The sequence below is a fragment of the Metopolophium dirhodum genome, chromosome 4, assembly GCF_019925205.1.
Source record: "Metopolophium dirhodum isolate CAU chromosome 4, ASM1992520v1, whole genome shotgun sequence".
In the NCBI taxonomy this organism is placed as follows: Eukaryota; Metazoa; Arthropoda; class Insecta; order Hemiptera; family Aphididae; genus Metopolophium; species Metopolophium dirhodum.
The window spans coordinates 13,656,156-13,679,519 of record NC_083563.1 but is presented as its reverse complement, the minus strand read 5'-3'; the positions used below and the strand labels follow the sequence as shown (position 1 = coordinate 13,679,519).

General features: G+C 27.1%; 1 protein-coding gene across 1 annotated transcript in view; it reads right to left on the bottom strand.

Moving 5' to 3' along the window:
- LOC132942595 (prolactin-releasing peptide receptor) overlaps positions 1–23,364 on the bottom strand; it is a 122,660-nt gene that overhangs the window by 34,411 nt on the left and 64,885 nt on the right. Inside the window, exons 3-5 of the mRNA XM_061011148.1 lie at positions 16,980–17,159; positions 16,818–16,912; positions 7,198–7,308 (exon numbers count right to left, since the gene is read on the bottom strand). Of these exons, the coding sequence (XP_060867131.1) occupies positions 7,198–7,308; positions 16,818–16,912; positions 16,980–17,159 (386 nt within the window). The remainder of the gene's footprint in view (positions 1–7,197; positions 7,309–16,817; positions 16,913–16,979; positions 17,160–23,364) is intronic.

The following is a 23,364-nucleotide window of genomic DNA, read 5'->3' as shown; positions in this document are numbered from 1 at the left end:
ATTAATTATTTTGCGTATAAATACGGTTTTTAGCTATTTACGTAATATTTTAAGTACCAACTACAAGGTTATTAGCTGATACAATTAAATCATTTACATTATTCAAAATTATATTATATTAAATTATTTGATGAGGATTAGATGAGTGGATGACGATTCTTAAAATATGGTTTTATAACGATCGAATATTAATAATATATAATAAAATCGTACTGTTTGATACATCATTGCTGTTTCTATGAAAGGGTTACATAGTTTAATAGGAACTAAATATGTTATCATGCACAGCGAAGTCTATATCATAAGAAATATAAAGTGATTTAGCTGGTTGTGAAAGTGAATGGGGGTGTTGTACTGATCAGTGGTCACTGGTGTATAAATATGACGTAAGACGTTAAAAATGTTAATTGTTACGATTAACAATAATAATTAGCAAACAACAGTGCTTGTTGTACCATACATAATAAATATATTTCCAAGTATACTATCATACGTCGGTATAAAAAAATGTCCATAAAATAATCTTTTGCAGGAATGGGCTGCTTTTGAAGCAGTATATAGGTAATACATTTCGAGTTGTAACACGTCATGTATAGTTATTTAACATTGCAATTATCCAAATCTACAATGATACGGAGGGGGGGGCTATCTACAAGACTAGATTAAAACCCAATTAAAAAACAAAAATAAAAACAAAATATCATTTAAATTACAAATTAATTACAATCCTACAATTTGTACAAACCATTAAGTAAACATTAATCGGTAAAAGATTATTATTATTTTTTTTTTATTGCTCATTGAGCCCGGCAACTATGGCCATTAGCTGTTTGTTTGTTTGTAGGGGAGGATACTGTTGGTTGGTAAAAACGTGTGTGTAGTTTTGGCAGATTTTCAAGTGGGCACCCGTAGGTATCTGCCATGCCCGGGGGGATGGCGGCACTTGTTCTCCGGACACCGTGACTTGCCTAAAGGAAAATGCCGCCCGTGAACCGAGGTTTGAACCAGCGCCGGTGTGCGTCACAACCGAGGCCTTAGTCCACTCGGCCACTCCGTTCCCCGGTAAAAGATTAATATATGATATAACGGCTAAAAATTATGAATGCAACTAAAAACAGCGAGCTTTAAAAAATATTTGATTGAACATTTAAACTTTTCATTCGATTTGGTACGATATTATACATATTACACAGAGATATACGTTAAACTAATTAAAATGCCTATAAGTTAAAATATTACTTAATATAATATTATTATATTTACCATCACTAAAATTGTAAATTATACACAATATACAGAGTGATTCACCAAGCACGCTCACCCCCATTTTTTCATTAATAATAAATATATTCAAATTTTGATTTTTGGAATTAAATTAAATTAACCTACTCAAAGACAATTTTTTTTAAATGTTTAAATTTTTTTGTACTGCTGAAGTATTTTGTGGTGAACCAAACTTCTGTTTTTCAAATGAGAACCCAATTTTTTACTGTCGATTATTTTAGTGGGTGAATTTTTGGAAAATTTTGATGTACCTAATTCAAAATTTGAACTACTAGTTTTTCAGTTATTAAAATGTTTAAATTAAGGATATAAAGTCCTAAAAAATTTTTACAAATTATTAATGTTGATTGATTAATATTAATCACCTGGGCTCGGGACTTTATGCATTTGCATATTTGTTCGGGAAGTAAATAGAATAAATCTGATCCGGTACAAATTTGTGTGGTGGTGTTTGGAGTTCAAGTTTAAAAGTTTATTGTGCATATTATGTTTGCATATTTTGGAATTTTTTTCTACAAATACATATTTTTAAGATTTATTGATTTTTATTGCATATTTTAAAATAATCTTTGATTATTAATTACTCTTAAATCATATTTTTAGTAAATTAGGTAATCAATTTTATCTACATGATTTTGTCAGCAATAATACCGATGAGGTGATAATCAATAGTGTTACGGGGAACCCATTTTATTTTTCGCTCTGAAGACAATATTATTTTTATTTAATCTGTCTTTTACAGTATTATTTTGTTTGCCAGTACACAGTGATCGACGGACTACGATCGTTATCGTGTCAATTTATAAATCGTCAATCGTTCTCGTGTTCGTATTTGTATTCGTTATTTTGTATTTATTAGTGCTCGTATTTGTAGTATAATATGCCAAAAGAAAAAAAAACACAAATTAGTTGGTTGAAAAGTTTCATTCTGGAATTTGGGGATAATGTATTTTCCGCAGATGGAAGAGTTTTATTTTGCAAAATATGTGAAATTAAAGTAGAATATGAACGGCGATCTAGTGTAATACAACATATACAAACAGTTAAACATGTGAACATGATAAAACGGAGGGAAATGTTCAATACAAGAACCCAACAAATGATTACACAAACTAATACAACTAAAAAGTCTACTTTCAATATGGACTTATTTAAGCATTGCTATCGGCTAACATTCCACTGAGTAAATTATCGAACCAAGTATTTTGAAATTTTTTGGAATCTTACACAGGGAAAGAGATACCATACGAAACAACTTTAAGAAAAGGCTATATTGATGATTGTTTTATTGAAACTATGCAAAAAATAAGAGCATATATTTCTGATCATAAAATTTGGATATCGATCGACGAAACGACCGATTTATTTATATTTATTTATATTCGACGAATCGAAAAGGTCGATTTATCGCAAACGTGATTATTGGTACTTTGGAAGCTGAAAAATCTGGAAAAATATTTCTATTGAACACTGAAGAACTGGAAAAAGTTAATTATTCTACAGTTAGTAAGCTATTTGACAAATCTCTTTCTATATTATGGCCAGATGGTATAAAACATGACAATGTTTTATTGTTTTTATCGGACGCAGCACCTTACATGGTGAAATGTGGTCAAACGTTAAATGCTTTATATTCCAAAATGATACACGTTACATGCACTGCACATGGGCTACACAGGGTGGCTGAACAAGTACGAAGCCAATATGAATCTGTTGATCAGCTGATTTCAAATATCAAAAAAAATATTTAGAAAAGCTCCATCTCGTATGCTTTTTTTAAAACTGAGGCACCGGATTTACCTTTACCTCCAGAGCCAGTTATAACACGATGGGGCACCTGGATAAATGCAGCCATATATTACTGTGAACACTTTGAGATAATTTTCAATATTGTTAATAAATTAGATTCAGAGGATGCTTTGAGTATAAAAAATGCAAAAAAATACTTGGCAACACCTCACATTAAAAATGATTTAGTATACATAAAATCAAATTTTAGTTCTCTTACTACATCAATTACAAAATTGCAAACTGAAGGTGTTTCTTTAGCTGATTCAATCGAAATTATTGACAATGTAAGTGTTGCAATGAAAAGTCTTACTGGGACAACTAGGAAAAATATCTGTACAAAGATGGAAAATGTATTGAAGAAAAATGTTGGTCTTGCTATGCTAAAGAAAATTAAAAACATTCTTAACGGTGAATTAATTGACATGAAAGACTTACCAGAAGACTTAGATATTAATGATCTGACATATTTTAAATATGCTCCCATCACATCGGTAAACGTAGAAAGATCATTTTCCGCCTATAAAACTTTACTTACAAATAATAGAAAGTCATTCAAAGTCGATAACATAAAAAAACATTTGATAATCCAGTGTAACGCAAGTAAGTACATAATTAGAATTATATAAAATGATTATTTTTTAATACATAAAAGTTTGAATTGCTAGGTATAGAAGATGCTGAGTGTTGAAAAATCAAAAGACCTCCCATTCAACAGTTAGACATTTTTTTTTAGTAATATAGTATGTTTAAAATATACATTTTTAGTAATATGTACAAGATATGTTTTTTTAAAAATTAAATTTGAATAAGTATGTATTTTTTAATTAAAAATAAATGCATATTAAAGCGCATATTTTGATATTTTTTGGTGCATATGTATGCGCATATTTTTAAGATTTTAAGCACATAAAGTCCCGAGCCCTGTTAATCACTAACATTTTCTATAATAACTATGTTCCCCATATATTACAAACACATTATTATGGGCTAATAATTATTTCTTAATATTCTGCCTATCCGAGTAATGCGCAAGCTGTCCGGACAGCGTCGTCGATACCATGGGGATAAAAGAAAAAAGGTACACAAAATAAAATAACTCAAAAATGACTCATTTTAATTTTGATTTTTTACCTACGTCAGAACGTCAACATTTTCAGAACAATTATCCACTAAATAATTTACAGCATAATAAGGGCAACAGGAGTTCTCGTTTGAATAACAGAAGTTTGTACCTCCACAGGACACTTCTTAATATGCATTATAACAAATCTCAAGAATTTGAAAATATAGTCTTTAAGTATATTTAAAAATTGCGAAAATCAGATTTTAAATAATTGCCTTATTGAAGAAAAATAGGGTGAGTACTGAGGATAATTGGTGGATAAACCTGTATACAAAAATATAGTAAAACACTAAAACGTGGTGTAACCAAAAATTTGTACCATTTTACTATTTTAATATACAATAGAGAATTTTATTTGGGTATAAAAAAATGAAAACGAATAAAAATGTTCAAATCCTTACAGTAATTCACTTTAGAAACAAACAACGTGATTTAATGTTTTATATATTTTTTTCATACAAAACAATTTAGCGACTGCAGTTCTTTATCATTGATAATTTAATTTAAAGCGAAATACACAAATTTGTTTCAAGAATTATTTACAGACATTTCCAGTTAACACATTTTATTCAACACAAATATAAACGTCAAAATAGTTTTTTTCTCAAAAGTAATCCAGGTATTGTTTTAACTATAGAAACCATTATAATGTATCATAATATAAATCGGCATTACTCTTATCGATCACGTATAAAGATGAACAATTTTTATTTTATTTTATATTTTAGCAAAAAGTACAATTTTTCCATAGCCCTTATACTAATAGACAGAGCATGGGCTTAGATTCAGCGGGCCCACGTGAGTGCGTGGTTCGATTATTACTCAATTACTACGCACATGCGCAATAGAATTTCAGGTTAGGACTGATCGGTTATTGAGTCTTAACAATTATTGTATGATAATGGCATAGAACAATAATGGATTCATGAATAATACACAAAAATTATATTTTTTCTGAATGAATAATATATTCGTTTATTGAATATATGATTTATTATTTATTATTTACTGTGGTTATTATGCTTTTTTCAAAATATGCATTTTTAGTTTTGTATTTTAATAATATGCGAATAAACATATTTTGTGTTGTCAGAAATAACAACTCTGCCAATGATGATGGCTGTGACCGCTCCACCCAACCCCTCCAACTTGTAATGCTCCGTTTATGAGTATAAGGTCTATGCATTTTTCAGGATTTTTACGTTTGAATTCTATAATTGTTTACTATCGTCGAATTTCTCTTATAGATTTAATAAATTCATTTAAAATAGGTTAATATAGGTTTACTATCAAGATATCGACGCAGATACCATATAAAAGAATGCATAGGTTTGTGATACAAATAGCTTAAAGTAAGTCTAAATATTTTGAAAATTCCTTGTGTATAGAAAATAACAATACGAGCAATAAAGTGAAGCAACAATACGTTTTTTGAATTGCAACCAAATAACTAAAAACCGTTATACACCAATGGGAAATATCGCGATTGATCGTTAAAGTACACCATTTTGTCAAAATTTGAACTTATATCTTTATCTAATAAACACATTTGTGCTTATATGTATATTTTTGATATTTTTAAATAACTATAAAAAACGAAAAATTTTTCGGAATGATTATTAATTTCTGGTACAAATTTGAGCACGCAAGAGTACAGGGCATCGTAAAACGTACCTGAGTGCCTGAGTCGACATGAAAGTATCGCGAAAGTTATAGGCGCAGTTGAAAAATGTTAATAAATTATAGATATTTGGGTAAGAAGCGAGGCAGAAATCAAAAACTTTTGTGAAGAATCCATTGTTGGAACACCATTGTTCGTTAAAAACGTCAATGACAACACAGTGTGGTAAGGATCGCAAGGTATCGATTTATGGGTTATAACTAAAGCTGATAACCTATCGAAAAGTTAGTTAAGTTAGTTCGCCATATTGTCCAACTTAATGTAATTTAGAATTGTTGGACTGGGGGTATAAAAGTAAGAAAGCCCAAATTTCTTACCAAGATAATCAGTAATCTTAAAATAACCACAAAAGATCAAAGGACGACTGCAAGGATTCCATCAAATAAGAGAATTGATTGAGCAGTAAGATAGGACTCTATAGCAGTACATTTGTAATTCAGAGGAATATAAACGGAGCAATTACAAACTTAAGATTTTTAAAGATGAATTTCACAAACAAATGTTCAAAAATGCTATTAGAGATGGCATATTTCAGAATTATGCGTTATAAAAATCAGAAAAATAATTAGAATAAGATAATATCTATAATATTATTTAGGGGTCGTATAAAAAATACCTTGTAATTTTACGTATCATCTTACCAATATAAAAAAAAATGTAATTCATACTGGTTATTATAATATCTATCATCTAACATCATACATACTATTACCTACACATTATAATTCATTAAACACATACACAATGCCTTGATTATTCACATTTTCGGTAACATAACAAATAATATGTACGATTAGTAATCATGTATACATATACATATATATCAGTTATGTATTATCTAATACACTAAATTGACAAACATTAAATTAATGTTGAACCAAATGTTATTGAATATTATAAACTATAAGCACTAGACACCTACTTAAAGTTTTCAATATTGTTAAAATATTGAGTTTTAAAAAATTGTTGGTGTATGATAATATAATAATAAGATGTTTAACCAATAACTTAAAACCTATTAGTTATTCTTCTTAATTTCCCAGTCACATTCATCATGTGAACAAAAATGTATCACAGAAATTAACACAAACTAGCACTATAATAATACAGTGAAACTTCCATATAACAAAGTCTAATATAGTGCATAAAAAATTCGTGTTATAGAGAATTTTGTTAAACAGAATTGAATAAATTTGGTTCTAATTTGGTTTGGTTCTCAAAAATATTTCGTTAAACGGAAAATGTTATTAAATGGAAGATCGTTATTGGGAAGTTTCACTGTAGTTACCTATTTATAAAATATATTAATATTACTAACCTTGGTGTTATTTCTTGAGAGTAAAATACAGCGGGAACGTTCATCAAGTCACGCAGAATATCTGACATTTTTGAGTAAAGGTAGCCCATAGACACTAACGGAAACAAGTATCTGGAAACAGATATTCAAAATAAATAAATAACCTTAAAAATCAAATTGTGTACAATTTTCTTCACTCTGCACTAGATACAGCGTGCATGTAATGTACTAATGTAATACATTTACAAGAAAATATTTAATCTTCAAGTATAATTAATATACTCGATGAGTGGAAATAGCACAGATATGAATGCACTTGTTCTATATTGAACAAAACTACAACAGCTATGATTAATTTATACTTATAAATAGGATTGAAAATAATACGCACATTTAATTTAGGATATGAAAACAATTTTAATTCCATTTTTCATTTTGCGTGTGGATAGAATTTTAATAAAATATTTTGGTAAATACGAGCATATAAATAGTATAACTTTATTTACGTTGCTTAAAACTTTTTGCAAGTAGGTACAGTTTTGTTAAAGATTTAATAAATAAATATATACTAATCAAATTAATTTATGTATCAATAGAAGTATATAGAGACAATGAAATTATATCATACTCAATTGCAATGTACCCATATTAGACGTGTTTATGTTTATTTTATTCCACTTTATACTGCTTGGAATTTGTCAAACTATATAAAACTAACGCTGTCCATTTAAGTTACTAACTTATTTTTCAGATATTTAATACTGCAGACTTGGTATTTAATAAAAAACTTTTGACTTTTTATCGTTGTAAAAAAAATACGTCTTATAATACATTATAATACACTATTTAATATATTACTATAACATAACAATTGAATAGAATTTTTTTATTTACTTTTTAATTTTGTAAGCCCAATTTAAAATTATTATTGGGTATATATAATATTTGATGCATCAATCACCACTAGAGGGTTGCACGTTGATCGGGCGCTAACGCCATTAAAATATAACAACACCGCGTGTAAAATTCAATTTATCTACAACAGTACTTGATAATATTAACCCCCGATTGGTATGATGCTTGTTGTGACACACTAAACAACAATTTATTTATTTTCAAGTTGCGGGCGTAAGTTGCCCTCATCAATATAATATTATTACAACATAGTTAGTCAACCGTGGATGAGATATCTGTAAAATCCAGTAAACGCGTTTACGGTGGTACACTATCATTCTAGAAAATGATTAATGCATTATATGTATTCCGAATTTTAGGACGAACTCTGTTTTCGACACCTATTAAATTATCCCGAATTCGTACATACATGAATGCATTATTAATATTTAGTGTAAAATAGATATTTTCGTTTTATAATTGATACATAAATAGTTACCTACATTTATTAAAAAGACTAAAACAGTTTATAAAATATTAATTAAACATAAACTTTTGTTGTAAATTCGTAACTAACATAATAATGGTTTAATTGTCAAGAATTATCACCAAGAAGTAAATTATATGTTATATGAATTTAATACAAGCTGTATCGATACATTTCTTTAGAAATATTAACTGGTGTACGTAACATTGAAAAATTAAGAACGAATTAACTAGATCTTAACAAATTAATATAATATGACTAAAAGACCACAGATTTGAAATGTAGTAAGAAGGACATATTAAAACAAAACAGCTGTATAATTAAAGAAATTTATTTTAACTATTTATCTTTTGTTATTAATATTTAGATGTAGGTAATATTTTTAGTTAAAATTGGAAAAAAATTATCAAATTTTCAAACATTTATTATTTGTTTTATAATATTTGTCAACTGATGTGTGGTCGGAGAAGGGAGTTAAAAATATGATGCACTTAACATTACCAACACTTAATAACTACTATAATATTGTCTTACATTAAGGCCGACAAAAAGTAAGTTGTGACACTGGTCTATAGAATAATTAAACAATACAAATACATATAGGTACTTCCTATATTACGAAGACTGGAATGCATCACGGATTCGCTGCGCTATGTCCCTCTTACAAACGCGTAACATTACAAATCGTACGTTCTAAATAATCCATTTAACTCTGGTATGATTAATATTGGACCGAATTGACATATTATCAAATTTAGAAGTAGGAATATTATCTAGTGAATCTCGTAGGTTTTGATTTATATTTTAATTGTAAAGCAAGTCATGAGTATTTTAAAATTGAAAATTGTTAGTGAATTTTAAAATACTCATAACTTGTTTTAATAAAAAAATTTAACCTATGAGGTGCATTAGATGATATAATATTATGCAGACAGCGATTTGCTGTTTAAAAATATTATAATCATTACAAAACGATGTCTACTAAGTATACTTCCTTCTAAATTTTATGATAGGTCAATTCGCTCCAATATTAATACCCAAGTGTGAATTGTTAGACGGTTTGTCATGCCGTTACGTGCTGTGACGGTTTGTGTCGTGTTGTAACAGTTTGAATCGGGCTTTAAAGTAAAATAGATTATAATTTTCTATATTGTGCGTTTGTAAGATAGATACAACGCATGTGGTTTTAATTTTTTCGTTATCGGAACTTCAAAAAAAATTATTAAGAACTTTTTTCGTACAAGTGATATCAAAGAAATAAAAAAGATATTGCACAGCCAAAGTTCTCCTTTATAAGTGGTGAACATTTCGTTTCTTAGTTATGAATGTAGTCGTCTCGGTTCTTTCCCCCGCAAAATAGTTTTTGCTTTGCCGTACGTGTGTAAGACGGAGACAACAAATGCGGGTGAAACGTCCTCTTAAACCTATTCCCTTCTTTCCCCAGTCATAAACGCACTTATCACTAAAGGTATTATATCTCAATAGTAATTATTATTGTACAATATAAATTGCCTAAAGGCATTATTATAAATATGAAATCTTATCCGCTATTACTACCTATCTGTTATAGCCTCATTAATTTTATTTATAATTTTCAAACTGTACTCATTATTGATGCCCTTCTATATTCTAATAATCAAAATATTATTTATATTATAAAATTATTATTAAAATTGTACAAACACTTGTAACAGCACTCAGTGTGCTGAAACATTTTGATTTGTAATAAGTAAATAAAAATAGTTAAACGCAATAATTCAAAAAGGAAATAAATCTAATTAAAAGTGAGTAAAATTAACTTTGATCTGTATAACTAACTTAAAAACATTTAAACTTAATGTCACAATAATATAAATTATAATTTCAATACAATTACCTTTGCCTGGATTAATAATAAATCGTTATAACCTTTCTGCATAAGTCGATAGTTTTAGAATAATTTAAGCCACCGGTAATTTCTCACAGATTTACGTATATGAGTAGTAACTAATAATATTTTAAAAATCTACATTAAAAAAACGATTTTAGTGGGTATCCTATTAGGCTCAAACCATGGTACATAAATGTAGATGTTGAATGCGAAAGTGTATCAGACTTGGGCCTTAAAGAGTGCTTTGTGAGTCACGCCGATAAACGCACGTAAAGTGCTAAAAAAAAGTACTTCACTCTAACTTTACAAAAAAAAAATGTCTATAAATAGACAATCAACCAATAACCATACGCACATTTAGAAATATATAAAAGAACACGGTACACTGAAATATAAATAAAAATCTTTTTTTAACTTCGTTATGTTGCATCTAGACTACACATTTAAAATTGATTTAATATTTTGGTATACAGAGTGTCTTAAATCCTCTAAAATCACTTTTGTGGACAAAGGTATTATAATCAAATTATTTTGTCATAAAATTGCGTTTCTACACAATCAAAACGCTACGGCCCATACTCGGAAAGCGTGTTCTGTCTACTGCTTTTTTTTTACATTTAGGTAATTTAAGGTAGAATAGTGTGCACTACATGTGGTTAATTTTTAATTTTTTTTCGTATTTAATAGGTAGGTTTATGTGTACAATAGTGGAAACGCATTCACGCAAATCGATTGCAAATTAAATGGAATTTGCTTTAGAACTTAAACGTCCATCATCTAAATGGTAAAAAAAATAATTTGTGTACTTAAGGAATTTGTAGATGTTTTGTTGTATAAATGCATTATATTATAGTATTCTATAGTGATTTTTGTATACGAATAATATAAATCAATAACATTACACTAATATCCATTGTTGTAAGAACAACTTTATGAATAAGAGCTGAAGAATTGTATAACAATTGTATCATAAACACTATGCCCATAATATCTTAAAAAACAGAAATGTTACTTTAAGCAAAAGAAAGTTGATTGTTTGACTATCACTGAAATGTTTGAGTTTAAAAATAAACATAATATTATTATGAATAAATAGTTTGATGAATTAGGCTTTGTTTATTAAAAGGTTGAAATTTAGCAACTATAGCGCAAAATTGGTTAACAAAATAATATTCATTCATTTGCTAATGTCTGATTGCCTTGCAACTGTTATACGAAGTAAGCGAAGCAAAATTGTTACGACTATAATGGATATAATCGAATAACGATTAATCGATGTGATAAATTGTTTGTATTTTTTCAGGTTTCTATAATTCTATATGGCAACTGTAACGGTCAGAAAAAAATATGTTCTATATCCAGCTCAAAAACATAGATCTAAGATTATAGAACAACTATGGAAATCTATCAATATAGAACACATTAATCGGATCTTCTTCAGAGGTTTCGAAAAAAAATAGTTACTTTGTCTTTAAAAAAAAACATCCTATCCGGACATCCTTCTTTCGATTACGACTAGGTAGGTATAGAAATGCATTATTAATGTCAAGAGGAAGAGATGAAAGTCATGGTGACCATTAAAGTTATTCGTACCGTGTTTAATGTCTGATTAAAGTTGTATGTGTTGACCAATAAAAAATAGACAGACTAAAATAATTTCAAAGACTAAAAAGCATTACGTTTAAATGGGTTTTTGAATGTTCCAGTTAAGGATATCAAGCTTTCACATACTAATTAAAACAAAACAAATTTTAATTACGGTTATTCGAGATTATTTTACCGTCATTGAAAAAAAAGAAACAAAAACAACATTCAGAGTTTATAAAATTAAAGGGTCCTTTAAAATTATGTATAGGTCTTGTTCGGAGTTTTGAATTTTTTTTTAATCGTCTATGTATATAATTTTTATTTTTTAAATTTTGACCTATATACTATTTTATTTACTATTTTATGTTCACTTAATATTTAACCCGTAAATATTGTAGCATTCGCTGCAATATCCACCACGGAATGAATTGTTGTTTACATTTGAACAACAATATATTAATTAATTATCATTGCTCAAATATACACATTCATTCGCTTCAGTGGCACGACATAATATTATTCGCATATCTCATAATTTCAATTAGTTTATCTTGAGCTTATTTAGTTTTTAAGCTATTTACTTTTGTACTAAACGATTTTGTTGCAAAATCATAATATATCGAAACAAAAACTTGAAAAATAGTTTTTATTTGTTATTATGTAATGTAGACAGAAAATAATCAATGCAAAACAAGTATAATATTTGGTCATTTGATGGATATTAAAAAAAAAATTGAATTTTATGCAAGTACTTGTCTGAGTTTAATTAGTAAGGTATTACATGTATTAATTTTATAATTCTTACAACAACCGAATTATACAACTCAAAATTCAATATTCTTCTTTATTACTTTTAAAATTATACATATGGATTTGAATTTTGTTTATTCACACGAAATTCCTTAACGTATTTGGGATTTGGCCAACGTCTTTTAGATTTCATCAGATCCCATTTACCTATGATGAATGTAAATATTTCAATAATATTTCCATTGACCTAAATATTTCATTCACATGCAAAATTCTGGTTAGGTAAGTTGGTAAGTACACTGATTTCGGTCTAATGGTATTTTTAAACCTTTTAAAAAAATTGTTTCTTTGCCCATTTTGTAGGTACCTATACATAATTTAAAATGGATTACCTATAATTTTAAGAAATAACATTTTTTTATTATTTTTCAACATGAACTATACATTTATAATAGTATGTTACATGTACTTACTTAACTTATTTAATTTAACTACTAGACTTCCTAATTATGCCAACTTAAATTACTAACTAAAAATACACAAATAAAAATTGGTAATATAACTAATTTTTTTAATCTAAATATAATTTTTGAGAAAGTTACTTACTATGTTGTACATCTATAATATTATATATATATTTAAAATTTTTTTATTTAGTGAAATAATATTTACAATCTGAGCTTTTACAGCACAATAAGCAAATAAAATAACTGTTTTAATAAACATATACAATATGCATAGGTACAGATGAACAATGGATACGATGGTATACAATGAGGTGAGCCAAATGAGGCTATTCAGTGATAAAACCCAGAAACCCACGTATTATCGTTTATTATTTCTATTAAATTTTCATTTATGTTGTACAAACATGTTCAGTAGCTACCTAAACCTTAAATTTGACTTTTCCACATAACAATTTAAAATAACATAATTAATTTCCATTTCGTATTCACAGTAACTAGTAACATGTTATAATATAGCTTAATACAATTTCAAATTTCAACCAAAACAAATTTTTTTTTGTGTATTTATAATTAAAGCTCTACTAATTGGATAATTTATTTATGTTACAAATAAATCAGCTGAAATACACTGAGCAGCGACGATAAATACAGCGACGTTGAGTATACCTACATACCTACTTCCTAAATAATATATTTTAACTACTTTTAAGTACTGCATATTATATTCGATATCATGACAATTATTGATCACAAGCCTAATCCTAATTCCTAACTTAATCAGCACTATCTAATTTATTTATCATTTGATGTAACATCCACTTAAAACTTACTTGAATTGATCAATAGGTCAGTGTTCAACTATTGTAACGATTGAAATTAAAACGTTCACACTTGATGACCCATTTAAATCAGATATTTTTCATGATGTATGATAAAATTAACTTTTTTCGTAGTTTGGAACTTTTAAAATATACAGTTTATGCATGATAATAAATATTATATGTTGATTTTTTTTTTAACAATCTATGTAAAATAAAAAAATACATCAAGGTTGGAGTATGATGGGAAAATTCAAAAAAATCACAAGCCACCCGTGTTACACTACTAAATGCTTGTAGTTTATAACTCTTGGTACACCACATAATATCATGGCTGATGATGTTAAATATATTTCATAATAATATATGTCCAAAATAAATTAAAAATTAACGGGAGTATAAAAAAATGAAATACTACAAACAAAACATTTATCATTTATCACATAATATTATGTGTAATTTACATAACTATACGAGTAGATATGTATTATGTATAATGACTTACCACATTAATTGAAATAACTGTTTTCGTAAAAAAAAATATTAGGTACGTGTTTTCCAGAAAAGTTTTCCATGAAATATATTACATTATTTAGTGAAATTATGATAAACAGCAGTATAGTAATTAATCATTAAGATAAGTAGGTATTTTTTTAACCATCATAATATTATGTTATTTTACAAAAACTGCTAAAATGTCATTTGACCATACAAATATACAATGACATATTATTATATGGAGCGTTTTACCTAGTTTTTCTTTGAAAAAGCACATCCTTCACCCTGACAAGAATTTTCATCGGGAGAGGGGGATTTATAAATTCATAATTATTAAGATAAATCACAAGGCATATCCCCCGCACAAATATTATGTATAAAAAAAGCTGGCAAATAGGTTCTGATCTGTTGTACAATAGGTGTCTAGATAAGTAAATTTAGAAATTTATTAACATAAAATCAAGGTCATGCCGGGATCCATCTTCTGTATCCTCCCTGTTTCTACGCCCATGCATCCTATTAAAGTGTTATCAGAGTTTTATTAAGCTTTAGTTAGATCAGTTTCAAATGTATTCGGTATTCGGAAAACGTAAATAATTTTAACAATGATATTTTTATTCTATTGTATAAAAATGAATGTCCATCATAGTTGCTATTACGCTATTCTGTGAACTATCACGCTATTTTAGTTTAAGTCGAATGCAATGATGATTTATAAGTTATATTACTTTTTTGTTTTTACTTACCTATCCTTATAAATTATAGTTATGTTTTGTGAAATGAATCCAATAAGGCAATAACGATACCTATAAAGAATGAGCTATAAAATATAAGTGACCATCAAGTGGTTACTTGAAAACTTTTATGAGGAAACGACTAGCTAACACTTATTTTAAATTGTACATAGCAGGGTCGAATGATGAACCAAAACCATTTGTTGGCAACTAATATCTGTCATTTATATAAACATAATATTGTATGCATTACGTTTATTGCCAGTACATTATACTCAACTGAATGAAAATCATATGTATTTCGTACAACTGGGTTACTATACTGTCTCGCTGTACGTAATACCTTATATTATATAATGTAAACGAGAATCGAGAATTTAATACTATCTATGTATTGACTACTAAGTATAACTTAAATAATACATTTATTATTTACAAGTATGTATGGATTATAAATAAAAATTGTATTATTATAATTTATAATATAGATATATCATCCTATATATTTATTTCTCAATAACATCTACTTGCATAAAAAGTTTTAATTTTTTTTATATTTAATTTTCATATGATATTATAATAATAATATAATTTATTATAAGCACTAGAAGTTTTATGTATAAAGTTTCTTGGTTTAAAAATAACTATGTGATTTACGTTATATTTATGAAACAGAAACGTCAAATATTTGTTTTTAACTATTTGTATTATTATATTTTTTTTGTATACGACATATGTATGCCTATGTATCATTATCTTCCACAACAAAATACTTAAACAAAACAATATTCATTAACGAAGAAAATAATTAATTTGTGAACAATCCTAATTTAATCCGTAATTAGACCTAAACAATTGGATCTCCGTATTGATTTGACGTTTGTTGCTTTTCACTGAGTGTAGCGTGTTATCGAATTAAATTGTTTAAAAAAATATAATGGCAAGGTTCTTCAATCAACAGAATATGTATATTGTACGCATAAATAATGTATAAATATGTTTTTATGTATTTACTAAACGTGGCATATTAATCATTTTATAATAACTTATATTATGAATGCAAGGATTCTAAAGTATTATGTATACTACAGTGACGATGAGTATAATAACCATTGACAAATAATGACAAATATGTGCACGCGGTTGAATGAATGTTTAACGAGTTACATGACTTTATACGTAGGTACGAAGTGTACGTCACATCGACATATATTAATTAAAACCATATCCAATAACTTGTAGCCCGTAGGCCAATGCCTTATAGCCTTATGCCACGGGCATGTTCAGTGGGATTCTTACCAATATAAATGATAAATCTCTTATCGGAATTAATTAAACGTACCTAGCTTATAGTTATTTAAAAAAATTAATTATTTATGATCATTCCATATATGAAGATTCCCTCTCCCTTACATTGATATAATATAGGTTGGCTAATTGATGAATAATAAAGATTGATGACATATGGTATTGGGTAAAATTACTCAATACAAATAAAAATAAACTGATTCAAAACTGAATTGGATAAGTACTTACGTCAGAACGAACAAGCTCCGGAGATAGTCTTGCATATCATCGGCCATGTTCACCGCACAAATACCAACTCCTTCAAATTGTACTTTTATGTATATCTATAAAACACAATGAATATTTAACGAAATGTCTTTTGTAGAACTATTTAAATGTCTTATCACTTACACCCAAATCCAAATAAGCAGTGTAAACGGGATATGGCAATACAATGCAAAACGCCACTATCCAACATCCAAATGTGCAGGCTAAAGGCGGGAGTCTCATTTTATTTGGATGTTTAAGATGTTTATAACGGTCAATAGCCATTAGAAGAAAGGTCAGCATTATCACATGAGTTGGGACATCCTGTTACAAAAAAATATATAAATAAATTAGGTACATTAATATGTAGCAATAAATAGGTAGATAATATAATATTATTATTCACATAATTTTTCTTTTCTTAACCAATATTTTAAATATATAAATATAGGTATTGTACATTGAGAATTTTAATAAATATAAAATAGCCTCTGATATAGCTTCTTATTTAATCAATAAATTAGAGTTTTTATGCATAGATAAACATCAAACCCCTGTTAATCATTCTCAAAAACAAGAAAGTATAAATAGTTGTCAGTGTGTTTATTATTCGCAGTAAATAATAATCATATTCATCATTCTTAAGAAATATATCAATATGTAAAATCCCAATTTCAACATCTGTGTCAATACTCAATATTATTTTCCAATTTCTATAATATGAATCTTTGTCTATTTATATAACTAGGTATCTAACTAGACAATAAGTATAAGCTAATGGCCCATACCAAAAATGATATAAGAACATTAAAAAAAGGATATAACTAGTAATCTATTTAATCCAATTTTACAATCTTTGTTATAATATTGAGTACAAATTATTGTTATTTATTTTCACAAAAAAAGTTTGATACTTGATATTATAAAAATATCCAATTTTACACATGTCTGATTCGATAAAAATAATAAATAATGTGCTAAGATATATATTATATTTTAGTAGGGGGTTGGAGAGAGGATAAATATTATTTGGTCTAAAAATTATGAATTTTTTTTAGTTCGTTTGTACAATTTTATTGAAATAAGGATTACTTCAAAAGTTCTATATTTCACCTGAATAAATGGTAAATTTAACACTGAGTCATTTTTTTTAATTTCTCAGTACTAACATTTCAGAAAAGTAAAAACATTGGCTTCACTGAAAACTTATTTTATTTGAATATACATATTTTTACCAAATTTATTCAGTAAACTGTAAACGAAAAATGTTGACCAAGGATAAGCTCTAATAAATATTAATGAAATAATAGTATTTTATTTTAGGTCTTTATATTGTATACTTTGTTGCAATCTTAATTTTAACTTTAAACATTAAAATGTCCTAATCCAAACATCAAAATATTATCATATGGGTATAATTTTTAACCATTAAGGAATTATTTATGGTAACCTAGCTAAGCTGTGTTTAATATTTTGAAATAATCAAATAATACTTGTTATAAATATATGAAATTCAAAAGGGACAAAATTGCACGACGACAAAGTTGAGAAATTACTCGTAAATAATGTGCAGTATATTATAACACTAAAGGTCAGTATAATAATTCACAGCAATATAACAAAAAATAAAATTTATATGGACTGCAGTTGACAAAAATAAGGGTCATAAATAAGATTGGATAGCAAACATCTCCAGTGCACCAAACAATTGACGGGTAACATTTGTTCTAGATTCCAATTATTATTTTCTTTTTTTTTTATAAAACAATTACTTTTTAAACTTCTTTACTGGTTTAATATTTGTACAAATTTCAAAACTACACTAACAAATTATCATTCTTTGCTGATATTGTGTTGAATAGTACCATATCTATGTTATTAATATAGATTTATAAAATAATCATAAATCATCGCATTGAAAAACAATTCCTAACAGAGCTTGATTTGTTATATTATATGCGTAGTGTTCATACAACTATCTTAAAATTACTAATATTTTCTTAACTATACAATAAAATATCCCACATGGCCACATCGATTTTGTAGAAACACATTTGTTTACATTTTTCACAGTTGTTGAGAGAAATTACATCGCCAGTGAAGATACCATACATTTTTTATCTATAAATGTGTTACATTAAAAACGTAGAGTTTTTTTACAACCAAAAATAGCGTTGCAAGAAAAATATACATCATTGTAAAAGACCAAGGCAAAATTGTCATTATCAGATTAAAATCAAATTACGCCATGTCATTATTTAATGTAAATTATTTTATTACAATAATATAATTTCCTATTGAATTTTTTGAAATTTATATGATAATTTGATATTACGTAATCAATATTTTCATTAAAATAATATTAAATTATTATTTATAATGTATAGGTAGATATTATATCATAGCTCAATCAATATAAACCTGACTAAAGCAGCTCTGATTCACGAGCTAGTGGAACAGACCGCGATTGGGTAGAAACACTCAAAGCTGGCGAAATGACAAATCTAGAGAGATTAATAGTATTATTATAAATTAAACATTGCATTAAATTGTCAATGGGACAATACAGATAGTGATAAATGGCAAATGTTCCGTAAATGTTACGGGTAAAAGTAAAATGTACGAACATATTATTACGAAAGTTTTTTTACCCGGTAAAAATTGTTTACCGTTGTTAATATTGAGTGACTCGCTAATCTTAAATTTTTTTTAGTAGCGTAATAACTAAAATTTAGGTACCTATAGCTAGTAGCTACTAAGGTAATATTTCAGTAGTCTTTAAGATTCTATACAGTAAAATTAAAAAAAAATCATCGGTAGAGACTCAAGCTCTAGAGCATAGGTTTTCAAACTTATTTCATCCAACGCCCACTTTGAGAATCAAAAATTTTCTAGCGCCCCCCCCCCCCAAAAAAAAAAAAAATTAACTTAGCATCTGTTATGTCTTTTAAAAATAGATATTACAATTTATAATATATAAATATGCTATATCTAATTTCTGAGTTCTAACATACATTTTAAATTAGCTTTTTGGATGACAGCAATTAAAACGCATACTTTTTCATACTTAAAAGTATTTTTATTAAAACGAAACATTTATAATTAAAATTATTCACATTAAAATTATTTTTATTAAAATCATGCTAAAAAAGTTATGAATTCAAAATATAAAATTTATAAATTGAAAAAGGATTTTGTTTTAATAAATATAGATTTACTATATAACATTTTGTATTAATATATGTATAAATATATAAATGAGACTTTTTTAATATAATATAATTATAATATTTATATATATAATTTTTTGTATCGCCCCCTAAACCTAACTCAACGCCCCCAAAATTCCTTCGGGCATCCTACCGCCCCCCTGAAGACCACCAACGCCCATTAGGGGGCGCTATCGCCCACTTTGAGAATGACTGCTCTAGAGCATTTACTACAAGTCTACAAAGGTCAATAATTGAAAGTTTCAAGTGAACCGTGTCATATGATACACAATATACGGACAATTGTTTTATCGTTATGACCACAGGGTTATTTATATGGCGATTCGCATACGATAAATTGACGTAATAGAAATTTTCCTAACTTAATACAAATTATTATTTTAATTTTCACGTAATTATACGCGTGCCTAATAATATACAATGTACTGTATTATACATGTTACATACCCATCATAAATTAGAAAGAACGAACAATTCGCTCACGGAACCGTTTCAAAGATATTTGTTTTAAAGTTTTGAAACAATAATAAAGCTCTATGAGAAAAAATTTTATTTATCAATGTACATTAAATATTTCGATGCTATAAAATCAACGATGACATGTTATAATTATTGTCAAAAGACCTAATTTATTTTAGTTTATAGCTTTTGTGCATTATTTTAATGGTGGAGCTTGATTTAATTTACTAAAACGTCATTTTTCGGAGAACATCAGACGTTCAAAATTTCATGCGTGCACATAATATTATATAAAACATAAATATATGGACATGAAGCTGATCGAAATAAGTACCTTTGGGTCTGCAAAGTTTTCTCTGTGATTGACAGTTTTATGATTTAAGTTTAAAACCCTTGAATATTGTATAATATGGTACTATGGTTGGTGTATGCATATTATATATTTATATATACCCATATTTGAGCTATCCACATGAACCATGATAGTACTTTCTTTGAACAAAATAATTATGCAAATTATATGTTTATACATTTGGAGGCTATTCGTAGTACGCGCATGCCATAAAACAATGCAACCTCGCAATTTTATAGATGTTTTGGAGAACTTAATTTACCCAAAAATAAGCTAACGGGCTTACAAAAAAAACTTCCTGCTTTATGATTCATAGCAATAGGTAACTTTTTTCGTTCCCTTCAGAACATAAAATAAATACAAAAACAAATATTACTACATTTTCAGCAAGATACTTGAGTGAAAGTAAAATTAGAAGTTTAAAAATTCCAAATATTATGTAAAAACAAAACTCAATTTAAATCTATTAATTATTAATAATAATTATTAAAAATATAATTATTAATAAACAATTTACCTTGCGCCATCTAAAATAAAGATACCTATGTCAAAAAGTGTCGATTTTATGATTAGGTAATAATATAATATATAGAATATTACCATAAGGTTAGGTTAGGTTATTATTCACTATTCTATTTCCTAATTTTAGTACAAACTATTGCATAATTATATTGAATTATTAAGAATAAGAATTAATTAGTTAATTATTTGAAACAATATTTCAAGTATATTGTCATTACATTTATTGGTACGCGCATATACCTATTATACTTAGTTAACTTTAGTTCTAATTATTAAATATTAAATTAGATATTAAATCATGTGTATCAAATGTAGATGTGCTGTTCTAAATCTGATCTCTACTCAAAATATTAAATAGATAATATAATTATAAGACTATAACATGACATATTTTGTTATATTATAATATAATGTTTTCTTTTAACCAGGCCAATTTAATTTATGGTGTTCAAGCACGTGCCATTTCAGTTATCTGTAGTATGCACGAAGCTTATCAAATTGAATTTAGCACCACAAACTGTATCTTACTATTTGGTCGACACTAGAGGTAATTAAGTTTAAAAACGTATTTTTCCTCAAGACACCGACAAAGTGTCAATCAAAATCAGAAGAAAATTTTAATATCCTGCCTATAAGTACACCCTGTCATATTCCCATCGAATAGCAATCCATTAACTGCATTTAATGCATTCATTTATTTTTCACTATATTTTTTCCCCTACATTTTTCAACGAGGTTACAAAACATATATTTTTTTATATAACGATATATACTTACATTACGAACTCTGCTAAGAAATCAGAATATCGCATTTAATTACTTAAAAATGCTACAGGTAAAAGCTAAACACATAAATGTAACAAAAATAAATATATTAATATAATAAAATTATACTGCGTGTCTCAGTGTTTTTTCCTTGTACGTCTCATCCACCTATAATATAGTTTAAAACTAATATAATATACCACAATATCTTATTTTGTAGGAAGTTAATTTAGTTAATACATTTGGGAGGTCTAAATGAACAAATCCCTGTACTTAACTTAATAATTGGAAAAACCAGGATGTTCAACGCAAAACCAGTTTTTAACAAAATAAATTTTATTATTTTATTGTTATTTAAAAAAAAATTGCCACAGATACTTGAAATTATCACAAAATTATTAATTTAGCATATTTATCTATACACGGTATATTTTTCAAAACATTGAGCTATTTATATAAATATAGGTTTTAAATTTTTATACAAGTTTTTTTTTACAACATGACCTAAAGATGTTATTACCCCCTTGGTTATACATTACGTGGATAAAGACACAAAAATATTTTCTAAACTTTTAGATTAATTTTAATTTTTAAGCTATATTTCATATTAATTATACCCTGTTCACATCATTATCGGCAAGGCTATATAGACTCAAAACTCAGTCAAAATTAATTACTTTAATATTTTTTAGAAAGATGGACAAGTGGTACCGATCTGTTGTACAGGAGTTTTCGAGTATGTCATTGTAATTAATGTGTTAAATTTGAATTCAATGATAAATCATTGTTCACGAAAGACAATTCTGAGCGGTGTGTCATCCTAGTGTACTTTATAATAATTTGGTCGTTTCAGTAATACTAGGTAGCTTGAACTCATTTTGGCACAAAAAACTTTACATATTATCCTGGAATAATTTTCCAAAAATTGTCTACAGATATCGATCCAGTCTGTAATTAAGTTTTATAAGTAGTACTTCTATTAAAAATTATTCGTAAATTCTTAAATTCAATATTTTATTTTTATGCATAATATGTACCTATAATTATGTATTTTATTTATTATTTAGATAAAATAAATTTCAACAGGATGTCTCGCATGGTGATATGTAAGTATAACAAATTAACAAATAATTCCCGTTGGTACAATAAACGTAAAAATCGATTGATGAAAATTCGTTAGTTGGCGGGTAAATATCCACTG